General features: G+C 33.8%; 3 protein-coding genes across 4 annotated transcripts; 2 read left to right on the forward strand and 1 right to left on the reverse strand.

Annotated features, from left to right (window-relative positions):
• Window positions 1-5,687: 5,687 nt before the first annotated feature.
• On the reverse strand, window positions 5,688-7,307 carry LOC111365703 (zinc finger MYM-type protein 1-like). Its single transcript, XM_022986238.1, has 3 exons — window positions 7,085-7,307; window positions 6,905-7,000; window positions 5,688-6,742 (listed from the first exon to the last, which is right to left on the reverse strand). The coding sequence occupies exons 1-3, from the start codon at window positions 7,305-7,307 to the stop codon at window positions 5,688-5,690; spliced, it is 1,374 nt and encodes a 457-aa protein (XP_022842006.1).
• Window positions 7,308-7,452: 145 nt separating this feature from the next.
• Window positions 7,453-8,386, forward strand: LOC111365704 (transcription factor MYB63-like). Its single transcript, XM_022986239.1, has 2 exons — window positions 7,453-7,509; window positions 8,012-8,386. The coding sequence occupies exons 1-2, from the start codon at window positions 7,453-7,455 to the stop codon at window positions 8,384-8,386; spliced, it is 432 nt and encodes a 143-aa protein (XP_022842007.1).
• Window positions 8,387-10,945: 2,559 nt separating this feature from the next.
• Window positions 10,946-15,085, forward strand: LOC111365391 (protein BASIC PENTACYSTEINE6-like). 2 transcript variants are annotated; one of them, XM_022985892.1, is made up of 3 exons: window positions 10,946-11,158; window positions 13,517-13,568; window positions 13,941-15,085. In XM_022985892.1, exons 2-3 carry the CDS (start codon window positions 13,563-13,565, stop codon window positions 14,832-14,834), a joined length of 900 nt encoding a protein of 299 aa, XP_022841660.1. In that variant the 5' UTR covers window positions 10,946-11,158; window positions 13,517-13,562; the 3' UTR covers window positions 14,835-15,085. The 2 variants fall into 2 exon arrangements, with proteins under 2 accessions (XP_022841660.1, XP_022841661.1); XM_022985893.1 differs by having other exon boundaries at window positions 10,991-11,158; window positions 13,897-15,085.
• Window positions 15,086-15,789: the final 704 nt, after the last annotated feature.

Consider the following 15,789-nt stretch of genomic DNA (forward strand, 5'->3'; position numbering starts at 1 on the left):
ACCTTATTGTGAAAATGCTTATTTTATTTTATCAAGTAAAAGAGAAGTGTGAAGTCCTGTGTCTATGTTGAGTAATCAATTTCACTTCTACACAGCTTAGTGTATGATTATCGATATAAAGTGGGAGTGACAACAAATTTTTAACTTTTAATCTGTTTATTTAATTTTATGCATTTTTTTTTAAATTTTTATTTGATTAGCTATCATTATTGTAGGTATTTTCGATACATACATAGTTCATAGTAAGTCTGGGGGTAAATTGGTTTACAAGAAGGTCACTTGCCCAAGTTCAACGAAAGCATTGCAAGTCCAATTCAAGTATTGGTATCTCTTCACAAATGTCTAATCGAGTATGTTTCGTTAACCTTCCTATTTTTTATTTTTTATTTTTTATTTTTATCTTGTTTACTACATATTGATGACAATGTGTGGTTTGAGTTTTGGGGAAAGCTCGCCTGATTAGGATTGTATGATGTTTAAAATTGTTGTTGACTCATGATATATTACCAAATATGCTATTTGTGACTAAAATCTTTCAAAAATTGCTTATCTATCGTAAGATCTTGAATTACTTTGAGCACAAAAGTCATGATTAATTGTATCTAGACGTGGAAATTTTTGATTGATGGAGAAATTACTTTTATTTGTTCGTAGAATTATAGTATTTAGGATAAAAATTAATACTAATTCTATTTTTTAATCGAATTTAAGTTAGAAATAGTATAACCAATGGTTAAATAGTAATCCTAGTAGGAACGATCATTCGGACTTAGGTCCACTTTATTACTTGTTACTATCCATACATGATATAAAATCAACAACATGTTTGTGACGCATTTGTCGGGCACTATTTTATTTAATATTGGTTTAAATTATTTCTAATTTTTATTTTATTTTTTCTTTTTTAACCGATCTACTTTTTTTCTTAATTTCATTGACAGGTAACAAAAAGTAGCGAGTAGCAAAAATATGCATTAATTTATCCAAACTTAGATGACAACGATATGTTTGTAGGAGATATTTCACAAAGAATAGATATAATCCACTTGCCATACCATCACGAGTTTTCTATAATGTAAATATATCGCACGTGTACGATGTCAAATTTTGTAAAATAAGAGCAAGTACGAATGTCGAACTCACAGGGATTGAATATCAATTTTATACTGGGTACTATAATTGAATAGCTCTTATTTTATCTAGAAAGTCAAATTATAAAACGATTGGTTCTAAACTAATCTAATGATGAATATGGTGACAAATTTAACATTAAATACAAGTTAGAGTTAACTATGTTTTTTAAAATCATATTTGATAGTTAGGTGAAATAATAATACTAGGCTTTTTCATCTTGATTGAATATCAATTTTATACTGGGTACTATAATTGAATAGCTCTTATTTTATCTAGAAAGTCAAATTATAAAACGATTGGTTCTAAACTAATCTAATGATGAATATGGTGACAAATTTAACATTAAATACAAGTTAGAAGAATAATCAAGATGAAAAAGCCTAGTATTATTATTTCACCTAACTATCAAATATGATTTTAAAAAACATAGTTAACTCTAATCAATTTTGCACGTTTCTAAGCAAGAATATTAATCTAATTCTACTCTCTCTCTATCTCGTGCCGAGTAAATACTATTCCTAGAATTTAATTTCAATATCTCTATTCCGAATTAAAATCAAAGAATTATTAAGTTCATGATTCTTATATGGAAGCATCAAAGGAATTATACTCTCTCAAAATTTATAAAACCTAGGTTGTGATATTTTTATGATTGTATCTAAATTCCCCTCTTTAAAGTGCCGTAATTGACTAGCATCTAATCATTCAGTTAGTAACCAATTAATTGAAAGTATTAAATCATTAACACAAATAGATGGAAAGAAAATTTCTATAGAATTAACTAAAATAAAATAAAATCATATCCTCAAGTTTTGGCTAATCAAATCCTAGATTTGATGTTTAGTTCATGTTATAAGACATGAAATCCATACAATTTGTAAAGAATAACATGAAGAGAAAAAAGATAAAACTAGTTTTTAGATGGTTGAATCAATCTTTTTTGCCATGTAACCTTTGCCACCTCCTTGATTTCTTGAACTTTGGCCCCTTCTTGTCTGGTTGAATTGTCCTTCAAAAGTGGTTGAAGGGTTGCATTTATATCACCATGAAATTTTGGAAGAGTTAGGGTTGGACTGGGCTAAGAAAAGAGTTCAAAAATTCAATTTTTTTCTTGCTCGATAGCATTGCAATGCCATCTGCATGGCACTGTGATGCTACTTATTTTTAGCATTAATAGCACTACGATGCCCATTTTTGGGTGGAAAAATAGCACTATGCATCTTTTATTATTTTTGTCATAACTTTTTTTTCCCAATATCCGATTGAGGCAATTCAAAATGTGTTGAAAAGTTAACTTTAATTCAGATAGCTTTTTCCAATTGAAACCATTACTATGTTAAAAATGGGTCTCAATCTCCAGCTAAAAATCTGGAACATACCTACGCGGTTGAAAATTGATTTTTAAAATATTTTGATCATATTTTACTTCTTTTTGAATTCTAATTGCATTTGGATGATTGTAACAATCTTCAATTATCATTTTGTGGTCCAAATCAACTATCAAAAAGTTTCAATTGAGTCCTTGAACTTTGGATTTACGATTTTTTGTCGTTATTCACTTATTTTTTTCAATTTAGCCTCTAATCATCAAGCTTCTCTAAATTAACATCAACTTCTCTTTGATTCATGCCAGCATCACTCTTTTCTTCAATTTTTACACCATTCACACCAATTTAACTAACCTATAAAACAACATTAAAAACGCTCATTAAAAAGTCATAAAACTTTAAGAATAAAACGAGTGGGGACTTTGCCATCACATACTTGATGAGTAAGACACACTCATCACATACTTGATGACGATGATATACTTGTAATAGATGTCTTTGCCATGAATGTATACAATCCATTTGTCGAACTTGAGAAGCTTGACTTGCAATTGGAATTATTTATCCAACCAATTGTTAGCCCCCGTTTGAGCCCCATTATTTCTCATTATATTAAATTAAAATTTTCTCTCTCCTACTTTTAACCACACAATCTTCAATAAAATAATATTACACGTAAATCAAAAACTTTTCAACCACTCATTTTTCAAAAAAATACTATTCATCTCATTATAATCTACAAATAATGGGGCTCAAACGGGGGCTAATAAGGAGAGGCGACTAACTTGTGAATATTGTGGGGACTTTGGATTAGAAAAAAATTCTTGTTATTGACCACTCCACAAAAAGAAAAAAAAAGAAAAAAAAAGAAAAATTAATAATAATAATAAATAAATAAATAAATAAAGCTTTAGAATCTATTAGTATAATCCACATGTAATAGAAGATGATGTCAATGATATACTTGTGGGAGATGTTTTCGCCATGCTAAATTATGGAAAGGTTGAAGCTCAAATAAATCCTGATGAGCTACGAGGATCAATTTGACTTGAGGAATCAACAACTAAAAACGAATATGTAGAAATTAAGTAATTAATCATGATGGAACCAAACGAATCAGTGGCATTCAAAGAAGATAGAATTAGCTTGCAAACCTCCAACTTCATTGGTGTGATTAAAGCAGATGAAAAAATTGGAGAATTCTTAGTTGAGTTCAAATTGAGTAACTTTGAAGGATGTACAAAGTGTGGTGAAAATAATCTACGAAAGGTAAACAAGACTCCAAAGTCATATTCAAAGTGCAATGAAAAATCATTATCCAGAGTTGAACTTCAGACTATAAATCAAGAATTTATAGAAAGCAACTCAGATTTTTAACGTTCACTTTTTAATTTTGTGTTAATGCATTGCATATAGAATATTACATTTAAGAATTTTCCCAAAATAAAAAAAAAAAGGGTTTGACTATGGTCAACCCACAATTTACAAAAAAGAATTATTTTCTTTTCTTTCTTTTATAAATCTTTAAAAAAAAAAAATCATAATTTCATTTATATAAAAAAACCAAAAATTTTTCTTATTCTTATTCTTTTTTTAGGTCATTGATAGCTCAAGAATAACTAATCAGGAGGGGGAGTGAATTGGTTTTCAAAACTTTTCGAAAATTTGATTCAAATTCAAGCAAGTTGGAAAATGAATAGATCAATCAAAACAAAATGTACAAATACAAAAGCAATAAGTAAAAGGGAAGAGAGAGTACAAACGATAATATTACGGAGGTTCGATCCAAAATAATGATCTACATTCTCTGTTATCAAGTTCTCTAGCACGAATAATGCCTTTTCACTATAGAGAAATCATATTGAAGAGGAATATCCCAAAACCCACAATTAAAAGCATACAATCTTCAATCAAGAATCAAAATCAAGAACAAGAATCAAAGAATCCTAGGAGGCAAAATTCAAGGTGGAAAGTAAGAAACCAATCAAGAAAGGGATTCCAAGTTGATTTTCAAGATTTAAGATATAGAATCAACATCTAGTAATAAAGAATCATTCTCAAAAAATTAAGTTATGTTCTGTACTATTAATTTTTTTGGTGACTTGACATGGAGGATCTTAACAATAATGTAATTAGGTTCTTATTTTATTAAAATTTAAAATTTCATAAAATTTCGATAACAATTCCATCACTGGAATGTGGAAAAGAATCAAAATTTGGGAGGATTTGTTTGTCTAATGTGGTGGTGAAGAGGAGGAATACATACTAGGGTAGAAAGTAAAATTCCTTGGATGTTGCTACCGTAGGCAGGGGCGAAGCCAGGATTTATGTTCAGTGCGGGCATCATTTTTTGACGCCGAACTTCGAGGTTTTGGTCATAGATTTAATGATGATAAAAAATTAAAACAATATTACAACAACACTAAAAACGACATAATTTATATATTAAACCTGTTCCTTGCGAGTTTTCATATTTTGATATCGTCGTACAATAACTTCATTATCGAGTTTCAAAAATATATCTATCTCTACATAAACAATAGTGCTATCATTCATCCACTGATCACCCATCCGATTGCGCAATCTATTCTTTACGATGTTCATTGCAGAAAAAACTCTCTCCACAGTAGCGGTAGCAACCGGTAAAATCAATGCTAAAGTCAAAAGTCTGTAAACCAATGGATATACCTTATCTTTCTTTGTCAAAACCAACTTCTCCGCAAGATCACCAAGGCCATTCAACCCTTCAAACTCTTTGTTAGTGCGCATGTCCAAAATATAAGTCTCAAGTTGATCGCTAAGTACAATGACATCTACTGCAGAGAAATCTAATGGATAAAGCTCAGCAAGTCTAATTAAGCTTTTTTTGTCAAAAGACGAAAATGAATCTTGTGGGCATAAACAAGCTACACAAAGGAGTAACTCTGTATTTACTTCCGAGAAACGATCATTCAATTCTTGAAGTTGTAAATCGATGACAGAGTAGAACAAATCTATTCGATAATGATGTAAATTTGTAATTTCTGGAGAATTACGCTGAGGGCAACCACGAATTGCAAGGCGTACAAACATATCATCCATGTTGGGTACATGAATGTAATGTTGTTGACAAAAAGAACTTACTTCTTCAAAAAAGGAGTCCCACCCTTCGTCTCTCATTATTTGGAGTCTTCGTTTGCACAATCTCACCAATTGCATTGCATTCACAATATCTTGATCTTTTCTTTACAATGCCTTTGACAGTTCATTTGACATCGCCAACACACTTCTCATCAACTGTAGATTAAATGCAAAATCAAATCTTTGTATCAACTCCAATAAATTTGTTGCATCAGATCTTTGATCACAAGAACAAGATTCATCTTCAACAATCATTGCAAGTACATCTAAAACAGAAGAGAACATGGCAAGCAAGCTGACCAAAGAATTATAATGTGAGCTCCATCGTGTATCACTAGAGCGCTGAAGGGTCGTTTTTTGATTAAGTCCCCGTCCACTTAAAATCTTACTTTTTTCCAATGCCTCAACAATAAAGTCTAATTGTTTTTCTCGAAGAAGATCACAACGCTTGGAAGATGCTCCAACAGTATTTATCACGTTCCCAACCACACGAAAGAAATTAGTAATAGGGATGTTCTTCTTTGCCATAGCCACAAGCGCAAGTTGGAGTTGATGAGCAAAACAGTGACTGTAAAAGGCACATGGACTCTCCTTCAAAATGAGTGTTTTCAGACCATTAAACTTACCCTGCATATTACTTGCTCTATCATAACCTTGTCCTCTCAATCTAGACATACTCAAGTTATATCTAGAAAATACCTTATCAATTGCGGCCTTAAGTGATAGAGCCTTTGTACTTGTAACATGTTCAATCCCTATGAAGCGTTCATTGACATGACCACTATTGTCTACATAACGTAAAACAATAGACATTTGCTCCTTCATTGACACATCACAAGATTCATCAACTAGAATAGAAAATAGTGAGTCGCCAACATCTTTGATAATAACATTGATTGTTTCAATAGCACAAGCATTTACTATATCCTTTTGAACATCAGGTGATGTCAATTTGCAATTGTGAGGAGCATTTCCCAATGTGACGGCATTGATAGCTTCATTATGAGCAGCCAAAAATTGCAATTGCACTAAGAAGTTACCTGGATTGGAAGAATCCTCAGATTCATCATGACCTCGAAATGAGTGCCCTTGTCGCAAAAGAACTCGAACACAATCAATGGATGCATTAAGGCGTGTAACATATGCATTTCTTGCTTGTTCTGATTATTTGTAGAAAACTCATTGAATGTGTTGCTCTTGATTCATCAACACTTCACACTTAATGTGAGCTTGATTATGTGCACTATCATGAAGTCCAACATGAGTATGAAGCCTTTTTTTATCTTTCCAATATGTAAAACCTTCGCCAACAAAAGACTCACCTCCACCTTGCTTTCCAGAACTTGTTCTGAAAAGATAACAATACAAACAATAAGCATCATCCTTCTCTACACTGTATTCCAACCAACTACCGAACTCTTTAAACCACGAAGGATTGAATCGTCTAATTGTTACTCCAAATTGTCATTTTGGAAAGTCATGATCTTGGGGCTGACAAGGACCCTTTAACATATATGCTCTTCGAACTTCATCTCGGATGTTAGCATTGTAATCTAAAATTGGTATCCTTAGACCAGGATCAATTGGAAGTTTTGTGACATCAAACTCCACATTATTCGATGCCCCTTCATCAACATCCACATTATTCGATACCCCCTCATCAACACTATCTACGTTCCTTTTTCGTTGAAAGTATCTATTAATTTGATATCTGGATTTAAACATTTGATATCCAATTATTAATTGAAGTGAGTGAGAATAATTCATAATGACAAAATGATCATAAATTCACAATTTCACAATTTCAATTCGCAGTGCAATTCACAATTTCACATTAAGTGATTCAGTACCTAGAAATTGGAATGGTCTAATGAGCGAGTGCAGCACCGTTCGAGAAATATATGGAGAACTGCCTGAATTGGAGAAGGCAGAAGGCTGTCAAAAAAATTCAACAAATTACATTTCTGAATTTATTATGATCCAAAAATTGATGACAATCTAACTTCACAATTGCCAAAATCTGAAAATCAGTTACTATCTTCTTTGCAGGGGGACTCAATTTTTAAATTCAGATCTTAACTTCAACTCTTCAACTGGAATAAGAAAAATGTCTTGTCTGTATGGAAAACATATCTATAATAATCAACAATAGTAGCATCAATATAACTTCAGCAGTATTTATTAAAGAAAAACTAATTGAAATATAAATTGAAATGGGTTCCCAAATATCTAATGCTTAATTAATAACTAAAGATTATTAATTTACTGAATATTATTCAAAACCCCCTTAAGTTAATCATTAAAGAACAGTGGCAGACGCTTGCATAGTTTTAGAATAAACGTTGAATTAAAACACTCAAGATATGCTTACTGGTGCTGTTCTTATGTTTACTTCAAGATTACATAAATAAAAGAAAGTGATAATTTAGAGTTCTAATGAGAAACCCGAGTTCCTAAAAGTAATATCTAGACATCCTAGTGATGAACCAAAAGAAACTGCAAGTTCTGATTCTTCAACATCTTCTTATGCATCAAATTTCTGTAATATCGCAAGGCCGGAGGAGACAAAGGGGCCGACTACTTTAGAGGAAAAAATCGAAATCCCTTTTGAGTCAGATATCGACTTTTGGAACTTGTTGGATACCTTGGATCCTTTTCAGTCAACGAACACCGAACAAAATGAATATGTAAATTCAAAGGCTTTTAACGCTGTGGAAAAACTAGACAGTGAAGATGAATGCAGGGAATGGTTAAGATACTTGGAGAATAAACTTGGACTATCTGGAGGAAATGGTAGTGAGTAGTGACAATCTGCAGAATACAGATCATACAACAAGTTTACACCAGAAGATGAATTTTGAACCAGAAATTGAACCTGGAATGGATTATTTTCCAATATGGTCTTCTAATATATTCAATTACCACACAAATGCTTCTCATTTTCTTGGCAACAATTTCTTGGGCATCAGGCATGTGAATTGCGAAATATTACATTTCAGGTTCTAAATGAAATTGGAACCAATACTTGCGAACTATTAAATATAGATTGACCTTTATCCATTTTTATAGTTGTTTCCTCAGTATAAGAAGACAGAAGCGATAGACTGGTTCAGTAAGTTGCTTACCAAAATTTTGATTTTGATTTTTTCTTGAAGAGTCCGGAAGCAGTGGCACTCGGTTGTCTCGGCAGACGCTCGCAGCAGACTAGCGGTGGACCGTGGACTGGAAGAGTGGAAGTTGAGCCGGCGCCTGCGAGTTGGAGTAGCGACTGCCAACTGCCGACTGGCGAGAAGCGGCGACGGCGGGCGGAGACCGGTTGAGAGCAGAGAGGAGGAGAGACGTGATTCAAGATTTCAAGTTTGCTAGGGTTTGAAAATTGGAAATATGAATTGAACGGGTTATAATTGATTCAAGAAGTCGGGTCGGGTCACTAACGGCCCACGGACTGATTCAAGAAGTCGGGTCGAGAAATTGGGCCTTTTTAATTAAACAGGCTTTACCCAAACAAAAAAAATAAAATTTTGGACCTATTGGAGCCCAAAAGTTCAGTGCGGACATCTGCCCGCACTGGGCCTAATGGGGCTCCGCCCCTAACCGTAGGGGTGGTGGTTGCTATGCATTTGATGTTCTTATTTGCCCCCTTTGCATCCAATTAGGGCTTATTATAGGTTGCTATTGGGTTACATATTATCATTGGCCTTTTGGGTATTAGTCTTTCTTTTCATAGACAACTTTCTCATAGAAGTTTGAAGATTTCCAGATGACTTGAGTAGTTTTTGCATACTGTGGTGTTCAAGCACTTTAGGTCAGTATTTTTTTATTTTCCTTAAAATTATGCTTTCTTTAAGAGGTGACGTACCTGAAATAAATTGCAAGAGTTTTTTTCGAATTTGAATTTTGGGTTTGTTTTGTGGATTTGGATTTACGAAGATGGAAATTTATTGTGGAAGGAAGATAAAGATATGGGGTGATTAGGGTGGTGTGTTAGTGTGAGAATTTGCAGTGTGAGAAGAAAATGAAGTGCGGTGAGGTGAGTATGGCTGAAGGTGGGGAAGAAGGCAATGAAGAAGATATGGGTTGGTTGAAGCTGGAGAACAAGATGAATTGAGACGGGTTAGAGTAGAAAATGAAGTTTTAATGGTTTAGGATTGTGATTGGCACATATAAAAATTTTGGGTATAATTTGTAAAAAATAAAAGTCAAGGTACTGCAATTGTAATTATTTCTCTTTAATTTTGACATTTTTTATTGTTTTTAATGGTTAAACTTACCGGTCTTGACAACAGGGAGAATTTTGAGCAAAATGTTTCAACTATGGACATCTTTTGCGATTTTCAATAAGTAGAGGGTATATTGTACAGGAACAAGTTTGTAGATGGTATATCGTACAGGAACAAGTTTGTAGAGGGTATCCTGCTATTAATCACATTTTAATGACCATTGTCATAAAGAAAATTATATTCACAGGTAATTACATTCTAATTGAAACTCAAGGTCCTCAATTTTTTCATTTTATCATTTATATCCCCAATTATTTTTTATCGCATTCGTATTCTCAATATTATATTAATGTTAACATGTCGTCTTTAATAACGATTTCATGCAAAAAATCAGCTGCATGACAAAATGACTTATTTTGCTCATTATATTATAAAACTAGTAATACAAAAAATATAATAACAATTTTCTCTCTCATTTATAAGCACACAACAAAATATTTTGACAGAAATCATCATCAAGGACGAGATGTATTAATTTGTGAAAGTTAGAACATAAAAAGTTGAACAAAAAAAAATTAGGGACATAAGTTCTACAATAAATAAAGATTGTGACCTTAAGTACAACAAAATATGACGTAACAAATAAAAATATGATGAGAATATAATTATCTCTGTTATAATTACTTAAGCATCTATTAGTAATTAACCTCACTAATTTTGCTATAAAATTGAAATTAATACTCACTCTGTTCAATTTATATAAGTTGTTTTTATTTTTTATACGGACTAGTTTTTGCCAAAAACTTTCCTAATTTACCTTTATTTTTATTTGTACGATTTCAAGATTAAATGAAAAAAATTTCGTCATAACTAAATAAATTAAATAATGATATATTACTATATACACAAAATAAAAGTTTTTTAATAAAGAAATTGGAATATCAGGATAAGAAAATGAGAACAGTCAGTTACATTTGATGAATATCAAAGCAAATTTATGTGATTAGATTATTACAAATTTTAGAGTTGACGAAGAAAATGGAGCGGTCAACTCGGAGGCGTAGACGTGGTTCAGACCAGATGCGATCCGAATCCACACCCGTTCTGATCCTGTCCTAAACGCCGTCGTTTATATATCGTAAATCACCGAACGACATCGTTCAATAGAACCAAAAGATTCCCATTTTCTGCATAAACAGATAGAGAGGCATCTATTCCTCTGCAACTCGGCGGTTAAATACACGCTATCTTTCTCTCTCTACAACGACGACGAAGAAGAAGAAGAAGACGAGAGAGAGAGAGGAGGAGAAAGAGGGACCGCCATCGAATTTCTTCCCCCGCTGCCGCATCTCTCTTGTAAGCTCCGATTCTTTCATTTTCATAGTTTTATCTGATTTCTCGATCTCACATTTTACCCTGGCATTTCGAGTTACTTTTTTTGCAAAAAAAAATTAATTCCGAGCTCTTGATCTTTAGCATATGTATTGTATTTTGTCGTAATTTCAGATCTTTATTGTTTAAGCTTGCCATTTTACTTAATAGGCTATGTACATTTTGTCGCCTTATAGTAGATCGTGGACAAATCTACAGTTTAGGAACATCTAAAGGTTAGAGAGGAAGTGGCAAATTTTCAAGTGTTGTACAATGACGTTGGTTGGTTCTATTAGCTTCTGTGTATGACTAGGCGGCTTTGAATTTTTATTGTTAAAATTGCATATGGTTAGAATTTAATAATGAATGTGTGTCAGTTTATGAGATACTTTGAAGATTAAATGCATATTTTAGGGTTCTGATGGTAGTGTAGGTTCCTGAATTAGTTGTATGAGCTCAAAATTTTTACATGGTTTTAAACTTGGGGGCTAGGGGTTGGGGGCTAGAGATTGGAAATTGATCGAGTGTTGTGCATGAGAGTGGTACTGTTCATTGTCAAGTTGTGTGTTACTGTCGACACATTTCATCTTTACGGTGCCTTTGAGCTGAGTCTGTATGTGGTCCTGCTTGATGAACAATCTGAGCATACCAGTATAGTTTCAATTATATGCAACAAACATTAGGAACTTTGTGATTTGTGGTCATTTCTTTTCTTTGGAAATGAGTCGTGAGGCTTTATCTAGTGGTATAGCCGATAGTGGTTTTTTTGAGGATCAAGAAAGGTTTGCATCTATATTGTTGATTAATATACATCAGTTGGAGTAATGCTCAAACGAATTAATTGGACAACTTTAGAAGTGAAATTCATGTCATGTAACCTGTTATAGAGCATGGCTAAAAAAGAACCTAAGAGGAGTCCCTCTGGGGCCACTGTATTGAGGAAATATATGTTTTCTTTTGGTCGTGTGATATAGATCTTAAATATTTACTAATTTTTATTTCAAAGCCACCAAATGATACCTGTATTGAACAAAAATTTTAATGATAGGACATAGTTTAGGGGAAACAGTTTTATGTTGACTGGAAAGAAGCTCGATACCACCAGCCCAACATTCATACGTTCATATGACCTTCATTGCCATGTTTCCTTAGGTGTTCCAAGTGATAAGAGAGAAATCATTTCCTGGGTCTGGACAAATAAAAAAAATAGGTATTGTTTTATACATATAGAGACTTTATTGACAATTGTAATGTTGCAAACAGGTATAATCTTTGTCATGTCAAATGCACATAATAATATATTGCGAATTGTAAACTATCAGTTCTGAAATAAGGTTCCATTCAGTTATCTTAGTATTATAGGTAAATAATAGGAAGTTAGAGTGGAAGGGACTGGCATACTATGAGAAGCATAATATTCTAGTGAAAGTAGGAAAAAGTTAAAAATAAGAATAGTGAAACACAGAGAGAAGAAACTAACCTCTGGTAATAGTCTAGTCCTGCTGAAGGATCGTAGTTTGTCAAGGTCTCAGAGTTAACCTACTGGATGCATGCCAAAGGTACCGTCCAATAAGTCTATTGGAATTGGCTCTGTATCAATGGAATCTCGTCATCCATCCGAGTGGGGATAGCATTTCTCTTCTGCATGTCCATGGAGTTTTGAAAAATCGAAACATCTCAGAGATAGATAGAGAGGTAGGAATTTCTCGAAAAGTACATGAATCTTCAAAGATCAGAACTAGGGTCTATATGAGTTCTCTTGCTCTTACCCAATTGGGATGGTACTGATTTGCTGTCTTGTTTTACCTGTACCTTACATCATCTACTCCAGTCCATGTTAAATGGCTTTCTTTCTGCTGCTTCTTTGATTCCTTTCTAGTGATTAAATAAAATTTTCTTGTCTAATTTGTGAATAGGATATGAAAATGTGGTCTTTTGCGTGTGTAGAGAATATACATGTGATTTGGTCGCCATGCAGGATAAACTTCTGTTTCTCGTTTTTTAAATATTAACCCCTGTTCGACAACTATTACAATGAGAAATTTGGGTAAAATGTATTATGGAATGGTAGTTTTTGGGAGAATGTGTGGTTAAAAAAGAAGGAAAAGTTTTTAATTTACGTGGAATATTCTTTAATGGAAGTATGTGTGGTTGAAAAAAAGAGAGAAAAATGTATTAAAATTTTAAAGGGAATCAAACAAGGGTTAAGTAAATGTTTGATAAAACGGTGTTCTTTGGTTTTTTATCCAACTGATACTGCACTTGTATATGCATAGTTTTATTCAAAGAACTATGCTCATAAATCTATTCTATTTGATTTATCACATGTTTTCACCTGTGCAGGAACAGGGCCATACAGAATGGATTTCTAGCTTCAGTTTTACTACTAATGATGGTATGATGTTGTTTCTTTTAATAATAAAATCTTAAATTTGATCTATCTAAATTGCCTACCAATATAATTTTGATGTGTCTTCTTGCCTTGGAGGCTAATAACTTTTTTGTCATCAATCTAATCGTTACATTAGAATGCCTTTTGAATTGGGGTAGGGGAGCGGTTTGTGACATCAACGGATTATTTTAAAATCAATTAGAGTTGGTGGTGTCCATACTTGTTTGAAAGTACGATAGGTGAATGAAAAGGGGAGAGATTTATGTGAACATGCTTTATTCTGCATTGTTTGTTTAACCTGAGTGTTTATTTTCTCTCACATGCTATCTAGACAAGAAGTAGCTGGATCTAATGATGTGCTTTAATTAATGGAAGGACCACAATCACTTGACAATAAAGACCTTTATGGCCATCACGGCTGAGAGGGATGCCGCCATCCGAGAAAGGAACATGGCATTGGAGGAGAGAAAGAGGGCCTTCGCAGAGCGAGACATGGCAATGCTGCAGCGGGATGCAGCAATTGCCGAGCGTAATGCTGCCATACAAGATCGAGATGAGGCAATTGCTGCCTTGCAATTTCGGGAGAGCTCAATGAATGATAACACTGTCCCCGATTCACTTGGAAACGACATTACAAGTGGATCGAAACACATTCACTACCAACAGCAGATGCACATGGCTGATGCTGCATATATTTCTAGAGGAAGTACAAGAAGTAATGATTTTAATGTTACAGAAACTGCTGCTGAAACTGCCAAGCGTAGGAAAATGAGGCAACCAAAAGATGGCAAACTAGCAAAATCAGCAAAGCCTCCAAGGGTGGGTAAAAGAGGGGCCGAAAGTTTTAGTAAGCAAGTAAACTCGGATGCATCTAACAGTTGGAGTAATGGGCATGATTTTGATTGTGATGAGGATGATCTTGACAAACAGGTTTCGTGGAAGGACAACTTGGGTTTGAACCAAATTAACTTTGACGAGTCTGCCATGCCAGTGCCAGTTTGCACTTGCACTGGTTCACCCCAGCCATGCTATAGGTGGGGGAATGGTGGATGGCAATCTGCCTGCTGCACAACAACAATTTCAATGTATCCATTACCTCAGGTGGCAAATAAACGCTACACCAGAGTTGGTGGTAGAAAGATGAGTGGAAGTGCTTTTGGTAAGCTGCTTAATCGACTTGCTGCAGATGGCTATGATTTTTCCACTCCACTCGATCTTAAAGATCACTGGGCTAAGCATGGGACGAATCGTTACAGCACCCTAAAATAAGCTGCTACTTATGAGCATCTTGGATTGGAGGGTGGATGGTATTATGCTGCCAAGTTTGTAGGGGAAATATACTGCATATTTGAACAAATTCTGGAGTCAGATTATGCTCCATCTTAGTTTCACTTTAAGATGTGTAGGCATTTTAATTTTTTTTCTTCATAAGCTGCATATGATGTTACACTGCTCTGATTATATTCTAATTTTGTGTATAGATGGTGTTAAGGAATGTCATAAAACTAAAAAATTGGATCTGCTGGAACACTTTTGACGCGAAATTACTAATTACAGGGAGTTCCCACAACTCAACACCGTTTGATCACTAATGTCAACTTTCGTACCTCCTTGACAGATTACCATTACACTGTAAAAGCAAAATGGAATTTGGGTCGCCTTCATGGGCATGATGCAGCGGTAAAGTAGGAGGGTTTTTTTATTGAGTACTAAAGGTTTGAGTTTTCCTGATTGCTGGAAGGCAACATTTATGTTGAAAGGTAGAAGTCACATGAAGATAAAGTCATGGTGCGTTATGTCATCATCTAAGGGTCCCGTTCGTATGTTGTAAAGGTGTGTCCACAAGGAAGAAAACCTTTTTTTGAATGTTTGGTTCAAGTATGTATGAATAGTGATCGCATTCAATTTACTTGAGTGACGAGCCCGGGGGAAGGTTGTCACTCCTTATATATATATATATATATATATATTTGGGTCTCGAAATTGGCTGCCGACCATTCCAATTTGATGCCAAAAGGAGAAACAATTGCTTGAGCACTTCATTTCCGATGCAATATCTTGTTAATTTTTAGATGGTTGTTTGGGAATAAAGAATAATTACACTTGTACAACTTAATTGATCCCCTAATTACATACTCCATCAATCCCATAAAGATAGTTCCATTTTTCTTTTTCGTCAGTCTCAAATTATAATTTCGTTTCTTATTTGAGAGTATAGTTAATA

The sequence above is a fragment of the Olea europaea genome, chromosome 17, assembly GCF_002742605.1.
Source record: "Olea europaea var. sylvestris chromosome 17, O_europaea_v1, whole genome shotgun sequence".
Lineage (NCBI taxonomy): Eukaryota > Viridiplantae > Streptophyta > Magnoliopsida > Lamiales > Oleaceae > Olea > Olea europaea.

Excerpts from the sequence above, each read along its gene's own strand:
- LOC111365704 (XM_022986239.1), top strand. The coding sequence starts at position 7,453 with ATGAGCGAGTGCAGCACCGTTCGAGAAATATATGGAGAACTGCCTGAA. Across the intron at positions 7,510-8,011 it reads AACTGCCTGAATTGGAGAAG|AGTTCTAATGAGAAACCCGA; the intron begins GCAGAAGGCTGT and ends GTGATAATTTAG.
- LOC111365703 (XM_022986238.1), bottom strand. The coding sequence starts at position 7,307 with ATGTTTAAATCCAGATATCAAATTAATAGATACTTTCAACGAAAAAGG. Across the intron at positions 7,001-7,084 it reads AAGAGCATATATGTTAAAGG|AGTTCGGTAGTTGGTTGGAA; the intron begins GTCCTTGTCAGC and ends CGTGGTTTAAAG. Across the intron at positions 6,743-6,904 it reads TTCTGGAAAGCAAGGTGGAG|AACAAGCAAGAAATGCATAT; the intron begins GTGAGTCTTTTG and ends ACAAATAATCAG.